The sequence below is a fragment of the Pseudonaja textilis genome, chromosome 3 (genome assembly GCF_049901715.1).
Source record: "Pseudonaja textilis isolate UNSWEBS1 chromosome 3, rPseTex1.2, whole genome shotgun sequence".
In the NCBI taxonomy this organism is placed as follows: domain Eukaryota; kingdom Metazoa; phylum Chordata; class Lepidosauria; order Squamata; family Elapidae; genus Pseudonaja; species Pseudonaja textilis.
This window is the reverse complement of record NC_141992.1, coordinates 40,599,878-40,618,551: the sequence shown is the minus strand read 5'-3', so window position 1 is coordinate 40,618,551 and position 18,674 is coordinate 40,599,878. Positions and strand designations below refer to the sequence as shown.

The 18,674-nt window shown below is 36.6% G+C and overlaps 1 protein-coding gene across 5 annotated transcripts in view; it reads right to left on the bottom strand.

The window, feature by feature from the left end:
* Window positions 1-1,159: 1,159 nt before the first annotated feature.
* IRF6 (interferon regulatory factor 6) overlaps window positions 1,160-18,674 on the bottom strand; it is a 25,437-nt gene continuing 7,922 nt past the window's right edge. For 3 of the 5 annotated variants that reach the window (XM_026712969.2, XM_026712968.2, XM_087929344.1), the window contains exons 2-8: window positions 15,111-15,287; window positions 13,766-13,970; window positions 12,733-12,855; window positions 10,166-10,324; window positions 7,345-7,737; window positions 6,692-6,810; window positions 1,160-3,070 (exon numbers count right to left, since the gene is read on the bottom strand). In XM_026712969.2, the coding sequence (XP_026568754.1) occupies window positions 2,849-3,070; window positions 6,692-6,810; window positions 7,345-7,737; window positions 10,166-10,324; window positions 12,733-12,855; window positions 13,766-13,970; window positions 15,111-15,284 (1,395 nt within the window). In that variant the 5' untranslated portion in view covers window positions 15,285-15,287 and the 3' untranslated portion in view covers window positions 1,160-2,848. The remainder of the gene's footprint in view (window positions 3,071-6,691; window positions 6,811-7,344; window positions 7,738-10,165; window positions 10,325-12,732; window positions 12,856-13,765; window positions 13,971-15,110; window positions 15,288-18,674) is intronic. The other 2 variants (XM_026712970.2, XM_087929345.1) reach the window with 1 other exon arrangement.

The following is an 18,674-nucleotide window of genomic DNA, read 5'->3' as shown; positions in this document are numbered from 1 at the left end:
AAACTGGCTTCATGAAAAAGTTGGAAGTAGGTATCAAAAAAAGTGCACATTTTCATGTATGCTATAACTAATGCTCTTGTGTAAAGTAGGCCATTTTACAAGGCTATGTAGTAAGACAATAGACAATATTCCAACTATTCCATTTATTGTAGAAAAAAAGCACTATGAAAACATTTTAATATACAAATGATTTTCAAAAAAAGAAGTTCCAAATGAAACACTTAGTAGAAAGCACAATGCCAGATGTGCTTGATGCTAAGATAACACAATGATGTGTGATATGAAAACATATTTTCCATCATAGTCTACAATTAAACTACAATTACAATTTTAAAATTACCATATTTTATTGTAATTAAGCATTACAATTAAAAAGATAAAAATTAATACAAAAAACCAAAGTGCATAAAAGAAAAAAAATAAAACTATAGTAAAGAAAAACATATAAAGAAATGACTTTCCCTTTAATTACAAGCTAAACAATGTAAGTAACAAATCAACCCTTTCTTTAAAAACAACACATGAACTCTTGTCTCGTTATTTCTTCTCTTAGGGTTAAGAGATTCTTAAAATCTTGCCATTCAGCCCTGGTCTGCATAAAGGTTACCAGATATAACAATGTATATCGGTGGAATTCAAAACTTTTTACTACTGGTTCTGTGGGCGTGGCTTGGTGAGTGTGGCAGGGGAAGGACACTGTAAAATCTCCAGCCAAATATTTGCTGGTTCTCTGAACTACTCAAAATTTCCGCTACCAGTTCTCCAGAACTGGTCAGAACCTGCTGAATACCACCTCTGGTATCTATTCTAACCAATGTTTACTCAACAATCTTGATCTTTCATCCCTTATAATAATGTCCTAGAACTTGATCTCCTTTATTGTCCCTTATCACAAATTTTTTCAAAGCTTTAACAAGTCTCTTTTGTAAATACAGTATAGGATAATTATCCAGGCCACTTTTTGGCTTGTTATTTCTGTATCCCTTTAAATTAGTAAAATATCATCTGATTTTCTATGTCCAGTATAGGATATTTTTTCCGTGTCATTGTTGTAGCCTATCATTTTTAAATCTTTCAGATCAGTCTCAGTCTTGTCCAATAAAACTTATTCCTCTACCATAACCTCTTTCAAACACAGTCTATCTATAATACCAGATTCTTTTAAAATTTATTTTTTGGTCTATTGTTCAAAAGTACCCTTCAATATGCCCAATGTTAAACTATTTTGCTCTGTTCTGTGTTAGTAAGCCAAACTTAATGACATTTAATTGTAATATTTAATTCTTTCTGATTTCTAATGTCCAACCTTCAAAGTTTCATCCCATTTTTTAAGTATTTATTTTTCCATGGGAAGAATTATTATAAATCCAAAATTTTATTTTGAATTCATCTTTCATTTGTATCTTTCCAAAATCAGCATTCTAATCACCCTTTTGCTATTCAATTTAAAAAGTCCTTAAACTTGTATTTAAAACTATTTTGCTAAGAATTGAAGCAAAATAACTTGGTGTTATAAAACATGTCAATCCAAAGGTTCCTAATAACAGTAAAATAGTTAACAATTTGCTAAAGTGATTTGAAAAAGAAGAGTGCCCTTTATAGGTGTCAACTATGATGTGATCAAAGATAGCTTTCCCTCATCTCCCAGAACTCTTGAGCCTGCAAAACATACTGTCTTGCAGTCTGTTCATCAGGAACAGCTGTCATGAGAAATTAAAAGCCAATTTCAAGTCCTCTCTTTATCCAGAGAGAAAATATAAAGTGCCTGTTTACTTTTTGGCTCTTCATTCTGCCATGGTCTTCGGTTCACCATTTTTTCTCTGGAAGTCCTAAAATCGCCATATTTACAACAGACTGAATTAGCTTTTGTTACAATATTCATTTTGTGTGTTCACATATTGGCAACATTCATTAAAAAAAACCTTCCTACACATGCTGTCTTGTATCTTCTACCGATGTGATTACATTGGAACAACTTTTTTCACACTGTACAAGTAGGTTACATGTTGGACTACAGCAGGGGTATCAAACCCGGGTCATCAAGGTGTCATCACGTGACGTATCAGGACTTTTTTTCCCTTCGCTAAACTGGGCAGGGGCGGAGCCAGCACATGACGCATCCAGCCCGTGGGTCATGAGTTTGACACCCCTGGGCTACAGCATTCAATACAGAAAAACATGAAAAGGGCTTCTATTTTACCAAACTTAATATCTATTATTAAGTCTTCATTATCTTTTTAAATTGGTTTTATATTTTAAACATTAAACTTTAATTTTAAAATATCCTAAGCTTTCCAGCTTAAAATTTGTGCATTTTCTCACGTATATAAAACTTAATAAAACAACAATCGTTAATAGAATAAAATTGCCTACTGCTAATTATCAGGTAACTGTTTTGAAACATTTAGTTTGTACTGCTTAGATATTTCACATGTAGCAGCTGCAACAGGAGTATTTTTTTTTAAAGTCATCAATGAATCAACAGAATGCATTTAAACTGTGTTATAAAAATACTTTAAGAATAAAGCAGGAGTGAAATTAGTAATTAAAAAGACTTTTTTATAAAAAGCACCACAGCGTTACATGTAAGCAAGGAAAAGTTTAAAGCTTTACATTTATATTGTTACATTTATAAAAGTGAAAACAATTCTAGAGTAATATGCATGTCTACGTGTATTTAACTAGATCAACCTTTGCTAAATTATTTAAGACAGATTAAGTTGTATATCAACATTCCTTATTAAAATGTCACATATTGAAGAGATATTTAAAAGTGTTCTTGTTTCAATTAATTTCAATCTAGAATTGAAGAATCCAGACAATTGCTTGGTTATCCAACACCATGTCATCACTGTGCTGTGAGGGGTGGCGTCATCTGCATATTTGGTGGCTGCACTGGCCAACCTTCTTGATGATTCTGCAGCAGACGGTAGAGTTGCTTCAGCTGGGCAACAATGTTATCCTTGATATCCGGGATAGAGATCTGTAGACGCACACTGCCACTGTCAAAGGAGCGGGTGAAGTCACCAGAGAACATTTCATAGATCATCCGTGCTACAACTGGAATTACCTGTTTGAAAAGAAAGTTCCTGTTAATCTAATAAAAGATGATCAATTCCTAAAAATTCATCTGAGAACCTAGAATAAGCCAAATGCTCAAGCTGGTGAAGGCTATTGAGAAATGTACTCTTGTGATTGATCACATTTACACTCCAGCACAATTTCAAAGGATTCACAGTGCTTCACAAAGTTAGAAGCATACCTTAGGTGTTTATATGACTTGCTTCTTTGAGATCAAAATCATAAAAACACTTCAGGACAGAGACAGAAAAAAAGACAGCAGCTCTCAGCATTCTATCCAGCACTGACATGGAAAAAGAAAGGTAATGTTCTATCCTAAAGGTGCTTTTCAAAAGGCAACTAGACTTTCTTGATTTTTTATTTCCTTGAAAAGTTTTGGGTTCTTATCCAAAAAGTTTCTTCGGTTCAGCAAGGAACAAACCAAGAAAGTCAGTTGCCTTTTAAAAAGCACCTTTGGAACAACCTGTCCTGGATGGTTGAAATTTTCACAGACACGTAGTATTCCACCAAAACATTAGCTACTATAGATTATGTCACCAGTAAACAGTCCTGCAATGAAGAGAAGCCATGGCAGGAACAAATGCACCAACAACTATGTGGCAACTTCTACACCATTAGCTATTTCAAAACAACAGTTTCCAAGGACATTAGGGTACATGATTGATTTCCATTAATTCATTAATGCAAATCCAAGTTTGCAATTTCTGCAGTTCACACTATATTTCATCTTTAAACTAAGCCTGCCCAGCACTAGCATAGCCGGGCAAAGGTGCTTTGCATAGCAGCAAGAGAACAGCAATAGAGTACTATCAGATAGAAACTAAAAAGGAATAAAAAGCTCTGTTTTTCATGGAAATAAAATCATATAATCATTTTTTTTAGGATTATTTTTTTAAATATTTTCTAAAAACAAAAATACAAATCTCTATTCACATTAACAGTGTTCGTGTCGTTGATACATACATCTCTTTTTATACATAAACATCAAATCTTATTTCTATTCTCCACCCATTTGTACTACCTATCCCAAACTGTGTAATAGTCTGAATCATCTTTGCTTCTTAATTCCATTGTGAATTTATCCAGTTCTGCACAATCCATTATTTCTTGTGTCAAGTCTTCTTCAGATGATATCTTTTCCTTCCTCCATCCCTGCGCGAAGGCTATTCTCGCCACAGTTATGATATGTATAATGATGTATCGGATGACCTTGCTCAATTTTCCCTTAAATATTCCTAATAAGAATATTTCTGGTTCGAGTTCTAATTTGTGATCTGTAATTTCTAATAACCATCTTTGTACCCTCATCCAATATTTTTTAACCTCTGGACACTGCCACCACATATGGAAGAACGTTCCTTCTTTACATTTACACTTCCAACATTCTGCTTTGATGTTTGGATACATTTTGGCCAGACTTGCTGGGGCTAGGTGCCATCTACAAAAGATTTTATATTGATTTTCTTTAAATGCTGCTGACAATGTCAATTTACAGTTATCCATCCACATTTTTTTGCAATCCTCTAAATTTATATTATGCCCTACATTTTTTGCTCAGGCAATCATTGATCCCTTTACTATTTCCTCTTCTAATTCCACATCAAACAAATAGTTATACATTCTTGTTATAAATTTTACCTCCTTGCCTGTCAAAATTTGGTCCAGTCCTTTTCTATCCCTTCAAAGTCTTTCCTAAATTTTGTCTGAATTTGTAAGTATGACCACCAATCTATAATTATATCTTGTTCTTTTAATTTATCAATCATTTTTAGATTCCCCTGATTATCTAATAATTCTTCATATCTGACCATTTTCCTTGTATCCCTCATATTTGGGTGTAATATCGCTTCCATTGGTGAGACCCATTTTGGTATCTTCATATAATGTTTTTTTTTAACCTTTTCCCAGGTTTGTGTATGATCATTTCTATGGGATTACTTGAGCTGTAGATCTGCATCCCTATGGCCAGATTCACAACTGAGTAAATCACAATCATTAGATTCATACAGTTTTCTAGTTATATTCTGTAATATAGAAAACATAGTATTTTAGTTTGTATAGCATAGACAAATCATACTATGGCTGGTTAGCACATTATGGTTAGCACAACATGTCAAGACTCTTTCCTTGATCATCATTTATACATAGGTAAAAGAATTACTATCTTGGCAATTGGTTAATAGCACAGATATTCACTGACTATATAGGTTGTAAATTACTTTTGGCATACAATGTAATCTTTCATTTAAATCGTTGGGAAATTTCTTACAAGACTAGTTCTGATCAAAGTGACTAGGAATTGGTGTCAAAAGATTAAAATTCTGACTATTTGCCTGTAATGATAGTGATAGATCAAAAGAAATCACATTAGAAACTTGATTCTTCAGGTTCACTGCTACCATACTAAATGGGAAAGATATTCCTCCCAAAATCAGTCATTCCATTTCAGTCTCATTTTATTGGGTTTCATTTAGTCCATTACATTTCCTTAGTTCAGAACATCGATAGCCTCACTGTATTAGATGAAAAGGAAGTGTCGATCCTGAACTTTCATTCTCAGATTTACTTGTATTAAACAAGGTTTGAGAAGGGGTGTCATTACATTAATAGTCTTTCCTTTGATTCATCTTGCTCAATACAAGAAAATCTGAAAATAAGAGAGGAAACATGTGCACTGGTGTACCAGCAGCTCTGGCTCTTTACACTCCTTTATCTGGTCATATTCAAAAGAACCCATGAAGCATATTTTACACATTCTAGGTGAAGACTTATTCTATGAAAGATGCAACTACACCTGTCCCCTTCGAGATTGGCGAAAATGCACCCCAACACGAGTCCCAAATGTTGGAAATGTCAAAACATAGAAGATAACTTCTTCCATATGTGGTGGTCATACAAAGAAACTCAGAAACATTGGCAAAAAATTAGGCATTGGCTAGAGGAGATTACTAAGGAACAAATTGAGTACAAACCAGAGTCCTTCCTTCTAGGAATTTTTGATAAACAAGTATCCAAAAAATTGAAGTTTATTATAATTCATATCCTAACCGCGGCCAGACTGGCATTCGCTCAGTGCTGGAAATCACCCTCTATCCCCACTGAACAAATGATCATTCAGAAAATTTTAAAATGTGCCGAAATGGAAAAACTAACCCAATCATTAAAAAATAAAGAATCCTCAACCTATTATACCAATTGGAATCCTTGGTACAACGGGCTAAATCAAAGATAGACTCCTTTGAGAAAAATTGTAGCCAAGGGCTACCTAAGCAGAGTTAATGAAAAGTACCACTAACAATATACTTGAAGAAGAAAGGATCTTACAGACAGTCACAAAAATATGGTTTTATTTTAACTGTTTTCCCCATTCTATCCCCCCCCCTTCCCTTACCCTTCCCTCTCCTCCCTCATTTGCCCTTCTCTCTTTCCCTCTTGGCCTCTGCCAAGGCCTGTTTGCTTTCTCTTCTGTATATAATTTGTAGATGTGTTGTTTTTAATGGTAAAATTAATAACGTTTTTCTTTAAAAAAAAGAAAGAAAGATGCAACTACAGTCTTCTACTAAGGAGTAGTAATAGTATAAAGCATTTTTGCAATAAATTGTCTTCTTACCTGAACAACAATCAGCTTTCGCTCTTTTGATTTTCCATCTGGCCATTCCTCTCCAAAACAAAAGTAGATCTCATATGGTGGCTGTTTACTGATCTGTCCTTTCTGATGGGCAATTAACTCTAAATTTAGAAGAAAAATGAGAAAAAGAGAGACACAGTATGTAATAAATTACATGATTATGATAAAAGAAGAAATTAGTTATGTCCAATAAGATATACATGTATTTGAAAATGACATGTTTGAAGAATTACTTGAAGCAATTATCCTATCCTTGCCTTCCCATTGTATCAATTGATCCCAATGGTATTTGCTTTCAGTTAAATACTCATAACTTTCAACAACGTGAAGATGTACAGAATGAATGGCACCAGAAACCCATTTGGGCCAAAAAGAAACAAACCTTTGCTTTAATGGAGTACATTAAACTTGTTCCATATTCATTCACATTTTCTGGCGTACAGAAAACATAAGCTACATACTCTAGACCCAGCAGGGACTAACTTCAAAAACACCTGTATCCACTGTAATGCTAACAGGGATGCAGTCATAGCTGGGCTATGATTTATGATATTAATCCATACAAGATTACAAGGTTAAAACAAACAGTACTACTAGTTATTCAGTAATAGTGATTCAAAGGTGGAGCTACTCACCACTTAGAAATGTTTCCAAACAGAAGAGCTTAACTCTCTTCTGTCTTTCAATTAAGTTTGGTGTGGTAGAGGAAGGTGCACATGGTCCAGACCAATATACTTTGCACTGGCAAAGCCTGATAGCATAGATAGCATGACCACTGACTTCCAGTATTAGCCCTCTGTCCATTACATCAAGCAGTCGACTGGTGAACAGCTTTTGTTTTTCATTCGTGATGGATTCAGGCCCTGGAAACTTGACTTGCTCCAAATTAATAGGCCCAAAGAGTTCTTCTTGATCTGGCATAGGACCTAATTCTCCATAGAAAAGTCTGCAGCCTTGAGGGTTGCTCACAGTCATTGTCTGCCCAAACTCCTTGCCACGATATTCGAACTTGATTTCAAGATCTGTCACTTAAGAAAAATATATTATTAATGAATCAGGCAGTACAACGGGAACCATAATTGCATTGCATCATATCTAACTGAATAAAATCAACACAAAATAGGTCAGACTACAGGTATTAGGAAACAAAAGATATAATTTGCGATTATTACCAAAAAAAAAAAAAAAAACTCTTAACAAATCATGGAGTCAGACTGATTATAAAATAAAGCAGTTACTGTTAAAAGACCTGCCATTATATGAATCCAGTGCTTACCCATAGCAACAATCTAAACACTTGTTATGCACAATGGCTACCCAATTAATGATAACCTACCCCCCATGATGGCATGCATAGCCATTTGTGCGGGCATGTGAGCCCCAGCCAATCTTACCTGCACTGCACATGTGTGTGCCTCCCAGTTGATTTTCAGCCTGTCTGAGGCCTTTTTTGCCCTCCCGGAGGCTTGAGGGAAGCCTCTGCAGCCTTGGGAGGCTGAAAAGCGGGCTTTCTAGAAATACCGGAAGTGCCCATTTTCAGCCTCTAGAGGACTTCTGGAGCTCGAGGAGGTCATTTTCACCCTCCTGGGGGCTCAAAGGAAGCCTCTGCAGCCTTTGGAGGCTGAAAAAAGGGCCCATTTCAACACTTCTGGTATTTCCCTCGAGCCCCTGGTAGGATGAAAACGGCCTCCCCCCGGCTCCAGAGGCTGAAAATGGGCACTTCCAATATTTCCGGAAGGCCCACTTTTTGGCTTCCCAAGGCTGCAGAGGCTTCCCTCGAGCCTCCGGGAGGGCAAAAAAGGCCTCAAACAGGCTGAAAATCAGCTGGGAGGCACACACATGTGCAGTGCAGGTAAGGGGGTGGGGGGGTTGCATGTGCATGCACAGTGGGGCGGGGTGCATTGCATTGTAGGTGCCAGCACGCACACGCGCTTTCAGCACAGCACAACAAAAAGGTTCGCCATCAATGACTTACCCAAACATCATTAACCAACAGTTCAACAGTTTTCAACAATACGTAGTCCTTGCTTAACAAACATTTGTTCAGCACCTGTTTGAAATTATGATCGCACTGAGCTAGGCTTGCCCCACCTGTCCAATGAGATGATAAAAATTTGGGTGTTGGTGATGCAGGTCTTGAGACCCTGGGGGTGCTGCAATTCTGTCCCACCTGTCTATGTCCTCCTTGCTTGCATCTGAAATATTGACCCAGGGCCTTTAACAATTTCAGCCAGCTGCCACTGCCCCAAGCCTTGATGTCATCCTTCTCCAAGGCAAGCACACCTTAGGGAATTGTATGATTTCCCCCATTTTCCAGCACTTCCAAAAATCTGCCATCTTCAGATGTTTTTCTCCCGCTGTTGAGAGGCTAAGGCTCCCAGTCACAAGAGGCCTTTCCCAGAACTGCCTTGAAGGCAATTCTGAACTGTCAGATAGGCCATGTGGGCCTCTCAATAGCAGGACAAAAACGCCTATTGGTAAGCAATGCAGAGTGAGGGAAACTGTGCCATTCTCCAAGGTGTGTGAACCTTGGGGAATGGCACAATTGCCGCTGCTGCCCAGTGCTGCTGAGGAAATGCCACATTTTCCTTACCTTTAGCAAGGTAAGGCAAGGTTTTTCTTTTGCTGTTGAGGGGTCTGTGCAGTCTATCCAAAGTTTCAGAAGGCTTCTGAAGCCCCACTAGCTCTAAGGAGACTTCAGGAAAGAAGGCCTGGTGCAATTGAGAGCTGGCTTGGATAAACTGCATGAGCCTCTCAACAGCAGGACACACATTTCTCAAAGCAAGCAGTCTGCAGCACATTGCTAGGAACACTGGGCAGTAGTGGCAATTATGTTGCTTCCCAAAACTTTTGTGCCTTGGAGAACAGTGTGAAGTGGCGTTTTTGAGTGACAGTGACAACACTATGGCTGACATTTAACCCTGGGCAGTGGCAGATGGTTGAGACTCTAAGGGAACCTAATGTTCTATTTCAGGCTTAGGCCCCATGCTTCTACTGAGAAAGGCCACATCGCAGCGCCAGGCTGTGGCTTTTTGCCACACTGTAGCATCCTCCCAACTTGTCCATGCCCTACACTGGATCTCACAAGACTTTCCCCACCTGAGGCCTCCTCAAACTCAGTTTAATGATTGCAACTGCAAGTGCCAATATGATGGTCATGCACCAAAGTGGTCACATGGGCATCTTACTTAATAACTGCAAGAACTTATGACCAAATTCCAGTTTTAATTGTGGCCATAGGTCAAGAATCGCCTGCAGGTTTCTTTTACCAGCTAATGCCTATTTTAAATCAGAATTATTTCTTTCCCTAACTGCAGAAGAATGTTTGTATTTGTTCCACAAGCCTTCCAGAAATGCAGCTTATTTATTAGAGGTGGGACTCTAGACTTTCCAAACAAAAGAGTGCATGATTTGTCCTCTATTTATTCTAGTGGCTCCTGGACCAAAAAAACTTACTAGGAAGAGAGCTAATCCAAAGTTCAGGAGAGCTGTACATATCATGCTGTAGAGCTGGCAAGGCAGGAGGCATTGGCATCTCCATATCTTCAGGTTCATTCTTTGGCCACACAGCTTCAGGGCTACATGCCTCTGCACTGGCGGGAGCCATTGGGGAATCTAAGTAAAATAAATGAAATGTAATTATGTAATCCCCACTGCTTCCTAACGTTTATAAATAGATTCAATTATTTTCATATCAGACAAGCAGGTATCATTAGACTTCTTTATGCAAGTCAGTGCAATTAACCTTGTACGATTGGAATTTCACCTCTCCTTTCATCTAACATGATAATCTAAATCAAAAGCTTCAATTCTTTTCTTCTAGTAAGTCTTTTATTAGCACAATCTAACACTTTTGGTCTATAATTCCCAGAATTGTTAGCCAAGTGAAAGATGACAGTTCTAAAGCCAAACATAACTATATATTTCTAATCATCGTGGCTATTGAGCTGCTTTGTGGGTCCCTCAAACCTTTTCCCATTGCAAGTTAACATCAACCTGAAGCTATTGGATAAGGTTTTCCAACACTATGGAGTGGGGATTCACAAATATGCCCATAATACCAAGTTCTGCATCTCTTCTCTGAACCAACCAAGTGATGGCCTTAAGTCTTCCTGGCACCTGGAAGTTGTGAGGGTTTGAATGGCAGAACACGTTTCAACTCAACCTTGGCCAGGCGGAGTCACTGTAGGTTTTAAGGCCTTCTGGTTCTGGGGTTCTTCCAGCTTTAGCTCAGCATGGGAATAGACTTCCTCTGCCAGAGCTGGTATGCAGAGTTGGAATGCAGTCTACCACAACTTTGCTCCTGCTCAAAGAGCTGTGGCAACTGTGGCCAAAACATTTTGCACAGGTTTGTCTTATGCACCAATTGTACCCATTCCTGAACTGGGAGGCCTTAGTCATGGTGACTCATGCCTAGAGCCTGGATTAGACTTCTCTATCACTGCATGTCAGGTAATGTACTGTATGTGCCTGTAGTTTGGAGATGGTTGCATAGCTGTTGCATTTATACGTCTGCAAATTTAACATTCTGGCTGGGTGGGGGGGGCACTCAAACAGCAAAGCACAGAACAGGAAATTGTATCAACCAATCAGCATACAGGACCCACACCTCCAAATAATGCACAGTTGGGATTTGGGAGGTGTGTGCATCAGCCTCTCTGCAGCCATCTACAACCTATGCTTACTCATCAACCCTAAATCAAGCTTTAATCACCTCCTGTTTGAATTACTGTATCACAATCTACAGGGAGCTACCCTTGAAGAGCATTTGGAAGCTGCAGCTGGTCCAAAATGCAGCCGTGAAGGCAGGTTTGGGTGTTTCTCATTATACCTATGTAACACCACTGCCCCATGGGCTGCACTGGCTCCCAGTAGGCTTCCAGGTACAATTTATGGTGCTGGTGGTCACCACCTATAAAACCTTCTACAGCATAGCGCAGGGTTGCTACTAGACTGAAAGAGACGATCAAAAGAGAAAAGAAAGCTTTAGATGCAAAGCGTGTGGAAAAAAAAATGTGTCACTTGTAGAGTAAGAAAACTTTTTTTAAAAAAAAACTACATAGCACCATCAAAATGTAATTTCAAACAAGTTCTAAGTCTAGAAAATTAACGCAGAGATATTTGTTGAACCAACGATGCATTAAAACCTGAAAAACCTGAATTTAGCTCCAGGGAATTCCAAGACTTTTAAAGCTGTTATATATTGTCTTTGCCAGGAAGGCGTGTCTGTCCCTGCTATGCTGTGGGAATTTATCTTCCTCTAAGAGTACAGTCCATAATGTGTATGTGGGAAGGACAGTATGCCTCCATAGAAACATCCTGCTGTGGTCTAGTCTTATCCTGTTTCAAATAGCAGAGGTGGACACCATATGGCATGCATAAACTTATCTAGGGTTATCTGGACAACTAGCAAAAAACAGCAAAAGATTTTATATTTCTGTATCTGTTGCCATCTAGCAGTTGTTCAGATTCCTGCAGTGCAGACACCATTGCCATAACTTATTCCACCCTTTCATTAACTCTAAAGCTTTGGTGTCATAATCCTCAGGAACCCAATTAAATAAATTCTCAGCAGCAAGGGAGTGCCCTTTGTTTTGAAGGCTGACCTGTCTTATATCAAACAGAAACGAAGCAAATAAAAGCAGGATTATGCCCCACACATTTTGGAAGATATCAAGTCAACAATTAAGATTCTGAATTCCACTTAATATCAGATTAAATGATTGCAGAAATGCAAAAAAATATCTCAATAAGTACATACACTTACCTGCATTTATTATTAAATATCTAACAGATACACAATAAGCAGGATGAAAATATTTACCAAGGAGATCATCATTTGTGCTAAATACAAGTTATATCTCTGTAGCATGTTGCATGCTAATTTACTTGCATCTAGAGATCAACTTTTGAGAAAGCATTTGTCAAAATGTTTAGTGCAACATTAATAAAAAGAAAACAGTATTTTAAAATATAGATTTAAATTCAATTTCATTAACCATATGTCAGAATAATATACTAACCATTGATATTAAGAAATGGAAAACTGTCCTGTATTGCTACGTGCTGAGACTCACTTAATTCATCTTCATCTTCATCATCTACATCATTATCCTTTTCATCCCATGGAACTGAACCGGTGGAACCTGGAAAAAATACAGGAATTGAAAAATAAGAAAGTAATTAACAATCTAATTTTTAACAACACTAAGGAAAAAATGGAATTCTTTAGACCTCTGAGTGTGTTGCAGAATAATTCAGTCTTTGGACTTCTTATGCTAAACATTCCAAACATATGGTTTCCAAACAGAGGAGAGTCTTTGAAATCCAAAATCCATGTTTGGTTCTTACTTCAGATCTGATGACATAAAACAGTTCTCCTAAAGTCTGAGGTTTCAGGAGAATACTATAATGTATTTCACTGAACTATGTAGCTAGTGTAAGAAAGTAAATGGCAGAGAAGAAAGTTTGCTTTCTCAAATATTTATTGGCCTTTCAGATTCAACAGCTAACTCAAGATACTGTATTTCTTCCAACCATGTGTGGACAAAGTCCTGTTTAGCAAACAGGAAATGTGCAACCAAAGTTCCTAACAAATGCCATCCAGTGTAGCAATCTTTATAATAGTGCCCTTATTCAGTTCAAATATGAAGGGAAAAGAAACCCATGGTCAACCATCAGAGATGCATAAAAAATCCTAGACCTCCCCAAACCCAAATTTCATGTTCTTTCTCTGGATCCTTGCCAGGATGTACCAGAACTTAAAAGTTTTTTTTATTAATTTTGGCTTTAAAAAGGAAGGTGAGCTATTTAAATTGTACCATGTATGCAGTAATCCCTACATATGTAGAATGGAAAACCTTAAGTATAGTCAATTAAATAAAACAAAGGATAAATTGATTATCTTATTCAATATAATTGAATAATTGACTTATAATTGACTTATTCAATATAATTGCCATATTCACTTAAACCCAGAAGACCTCACTACCAATAAGACAATTAGTTTAGGATTAGTTACATGCTTCTTTAAACAAGAGTTTCTCTGTTTCTCACCAGGATTAATGATTGGTGTCAGGGATGGTGGGATGTCACATACTTCATAAATTTTAATCGGATTCATTGGCACTTCTTTGGTGCCATCGTATATGAGCTTGAATTCACGGCTTTTGTTGAGAGCACACCGGAGTTGGGCTTTCCATTTTGCAGGGTCAGGATCATCAACCCCTTCTTGGTACTTTCCTGTTTCTACAGCCCACGCCTGGGAGCAAAGTACATCATGTTGGTTAAGTGTTGTCATTATACCAGCTTCTGTTGAATTGTGCTGCCAAACAAATTCTCATCTATAAAAGTACACCTAGGCAATAAATACTTTCTGCAACAGGTAATTGTTTCCTTTCACCTTTCTAAAAAACACAGATGTCTTTAAACCATCAGATATTTTCTTTCTCAAGCTTTTTTCTAACAAGATACCTGACTGTGTAAAAATAAATCAAATCAAGTCAATAAATCAAATCAACTTTTTTTAAAATGTGAATTGAATTCCAAGTTTATCTAGATAAAATTAATTCACTCTCCTGGAATAAAAGAAAAGAGGAAATCTACACCAACCCCCCCAAAAATCACTAACAAATGCCTTTATTCCCTGATTATTTCTCTTTATAAGATTGTCAGAAATGATTGCATGAAAATTTTTCCCTATTTATACAAATAGCATGCATTGCTGAAATGTACTTCATGAAAACAAGTGTACATTTTTTTAAAAAAAAATCCAGGTGAATACAATTCTCAGCAAAATGCTGAGAAGAAAATCCAACAGAGTTGAATGAAGCTAACTCCAAAGAAAGTTAGATGCCTAAGATAAGTAACTTTAACAACAAGTGACAAGAGCAGAGATGAAGAGTTGAAAAGTAGATAATTAAAATGTTGAATCTGAAACTTCTCAGAAAGCAAGCCACAATCCACTAGGAAAATTAGTTCTGCTATAGCACAAAGTACACAGGGTAGGCAGAGATAAGACTGAAAGGGATTTTTATCTACCAATTACCTGAAACCCTATTTGAATATGTTTTGTATATTGCTTTGCCCTTCATTTGTCCCTGTGTGTTAATGCCTTTGTACTGCATGCATGTTTTTCCACCTAGGATTTCAGGTTCAGAATGTAGTTCTGTTTATGAAAACAATGCAGGATATATCTCCATTAGGTTGTATCTCTGAATATATCAACCATTTAATTGCTGCAAAACAGCAAATTTAAGGTTATACGTATACTACCTTTGCTATTATTAATTTCATCCTCCATCCATTGAAGGGGGGAGGGGGGGAGAGAGAGAGAGAGAGAGAGAGAGAGCAATCCCATTCTATCATGTAGCATACTAGCAGAACTGTGTTTTTCAATTACCTTAAAAATTGTATTTTCTTCTTCATGCTGAGGACTATGTCGAGTTGCATGCTTCCAAGGAATTTGAAATCGTTTTGCATCCCTGTTAAGCCACAGAAGACCTGGATACATTCCACTGTCTACTTGAGCTACTAGCCAGGGTTTCAGTCGAACTCTGCGTGGATGCGATGCCATTATCTAGAAGGATAAAATACACACAGCAAACAATGTATGAAGAGTTTGTAGGAATTCTCATTTTCTAAAGAATAAAGCAATAAAAACCAATTGTGATTGTAATCACATTGCTCTGGTTTTCTTGTAACCAACTGTTCTATCAATTCATCTGATTTCTTTGTAGGTCAAAAGACAGAGAGGTCAACTTAACTTTTTCAGTATACTGAGACTACCAACTGTCAGATAGGCAAAACAATTGTTCAAATTGAATTAAGTTATGCACAATATATCTTTACAATGAAATATAGCAGCAAGTATAGAAAATGGAGTGGGGGGGGGGAGATTTCTCACACTGTGGAATATCGTTTTCCAGAATTTAGATTTGCTCCGTTATTTTAAGTTGCAAGTTTTTTATTTTATTTTACAATATATCCATATCAATGCGTAAACAGTATGGCACCTGGGTGTCATACATTTTAGTACAAATGAAAATAGTGCTATTAATCATATTCATTACATTCCTCAAGCTTATGTAGTTCTAGTGTTGGTACACATATTTGTATTAAATTATAAACTTTATTTAATTATTCAATGTTTCAATATGCTATTCCAATGCCAATCACAATATTGTTTAAACATGCATAATACCATCATTCAATTTCTAATTCTCCCTCTTATTACTTTTGTCTTATTGTATAAAAATGTGTATACTAATATTCCCCCTTCTCTTATTTCTATCTCTATTCTAACTTTTAATCATGTCACCATTATATTTAAAAACAAATCCTTTATATCCCTCATCTCTTGTCCACTTTACAGTAATTGTTTGTTTTTAACTTGCCTCCCATATTCCTCTTTTAGATCTTTATCCCTATCTGCATCTATGTCCAAACTATTCATTTTAAACATTTCTCCCATCTCTGCTCTTTTCCATTGTCTAGCTTTCAAAATATCTACCCATGCACCTATCTCCCTTTCGAAAATGTCTTCCTACATCTCCGATTCCCTTTTTAAATCTTTTAAAATATTTTCCCTTTAGTTTATTTAATCAGTCATTGTTGTTTTTGTTATTGTCTCCTTCTTATCACCCTATTTTGTTTGCTGGTTATCTGTTCTGCTTTTTCATCTGCTCTTTCAATTGGCTCCTCCTTTTACTGGGAGTGTTGGTCACTCATTTGTATAATATTTCCCAGTTTTTCATCTATGCCATGCATTAAGTTCTTAATCTCCTCATGGTTTCTTATCAGAATGTCCTTAATTCTTTGAAATATCTATGCCATTTCTTTCCACATTCCACTCATTTCCTCCTGATGCAGCATCTCATCTTATTTTAATAAGTCCCATTCTTGTCCAATGATAAAAATCCTCATATATTCAAGCTTAAAGTTACTTCCCCCCAAAATTCAATTTTTTGGTATTCCATAGTTAATTTGTTCCTTTAGACAATGCCAAAAACTTTCCAGAACCCCCTTAAATCCCTTTTATGAGTTCAAACTTGTATCATTGTATTCAGAGGTCTCTTTAATGAGGATATCTTCCCTATTCTTATATTTAAATCTCCAGTAGTCATGTCATAGGTGTATAAAACATATCCTTGTCAGTTTTCCAGGATTTAGGAATATGTTATACTTTCCTTTCATCAGCAGATGGTGCTCTCAGTTTAGATTTCAATGTTAACCAGTTTTAATAAAATAATAAGTCAAGGTATTAAAATAAAGTTAGTTTTTAAGGTAAATAGTTTCAGTATTTTTAAATGCCTTTCCAGGACCTGTTCAATTTAAAAGTCCAATTTTCTGTATTTTTAAAAGTTTGGGGTTTTTTTGCTTTTCTTCCCTTGCTTCTTTTCTTTCAATTCTAAAATTTTTCTCAAAGTGCTTGGTCGCTGCTTTAACAAATAGTTGTGAATCTCTATTTTCCTGGATTTTTTCCTTTGGGGGTAAGGTTTTAAATAGAAAAGAATCCTCTCACCTAGTTCCAGACTCTGTTCACTAACTCTACTCCAGCACCACTCTTAGATGTTCCTCGGCTGCCCCAGCTCCATGGCAGCCATCTTTAGGCTGCCTCTTCTCATCATGAGAGGGAAAGAAAACGCTGGGTCCAGCAGGAGAGTTGAGACCCTCCATCTCATAAGGTGCCCCTTTTTGCTTTGCCACCCCTACAGGGCGGCTTTGGCTCCTTTCACAGCCCACCAATGGAGACAACTTGACATAGGAGTGCAGAGACCCACTCCTCGTGTCCAATCTCACTGCGATGTCAGCTGGAAGTCAGATTTGTTCCCAAATCTCCAAAACTATAGGAATTATCAAAAAAAAATGTACAGCTTTTAAAAGGTACCAAAAATAACAAAAATGAACTGAGGCTTTTAAGAGGTACCAAAAATAACACAAAAAGGGCTCTTTGGATATGTTGGAAATGAAAGGAAAATTAAAGACACTTTAGTTCCATTGTGAGTGGGAAAAATGGACTTCGGGGTAAAATGGCAGACAGAAGAGCCAGAAAACAGATCAATTCTTCGTAATTCCTCTCCAGACAAGTAGATGATTTGAGATCACCTACAAATGCCCCGAATAGTTGTTCCCTATGAAGACATTACACAACAATCTCCAAGAAAGTTTAGAATTATGGGAAATAAGGGAATAGCCATCTTGCTCAAATTGTGACTGATGCCTTTAAAAGGACACTTTTTTAAAAAAAGAACTGATGCCTTTAAAAGGACTTACTACTTCCTTTTGGAAAATTGCTTGTGAACTATTACAACTGAACTATTACTATTACTATTACAGCTATTACACCTTAGAATTGACAAGTTTTATAACACTGGATGACTCTCCTTCAAATGCCTGAAAAGATTAAATTTTTGAAATAAGCAATAAAAGAATAATTTTTTGAAAGTTACAAACTGTACAAATATCTGTTAAAATAAGACTTTAAAAATTAAACACTAGAGAGAACTAGAATGAATTAAAGGTTACAGTTAAAGGGGAAGAAAACTTGAATTCAATTTAGGAATATAGAATGAAGCTAAATACTTCAACATTCAACATATTGAAGGATTCTTTTGAACAATTGTCTCAGAAGTTAATTTTACGGATGTCTGCCTCTATATATGTGTTTAAAATATGTTATGAAAGAAGAACAAGTTTTATCTGACAGGATTGAGATTGATTTGAAAATGAAAAGTTATAACAATGACATGGAAAAAGATACTACACTGGATGTACCAATGAAATCAGATGATGTCTTAATAATTAAAAGAGATATACAAATAAAAAACCAAGTATGACCTGGATAACTTTTTTATATTGGATTTACAAAAGAGATTTGTTAAAGCTTTGAAGAACTTTGTGACAAGAGACAAAGATAAAATGAAAAGAAACTAAGCTCTAGGTTTCAAACCTAGGTTTGAAGGGA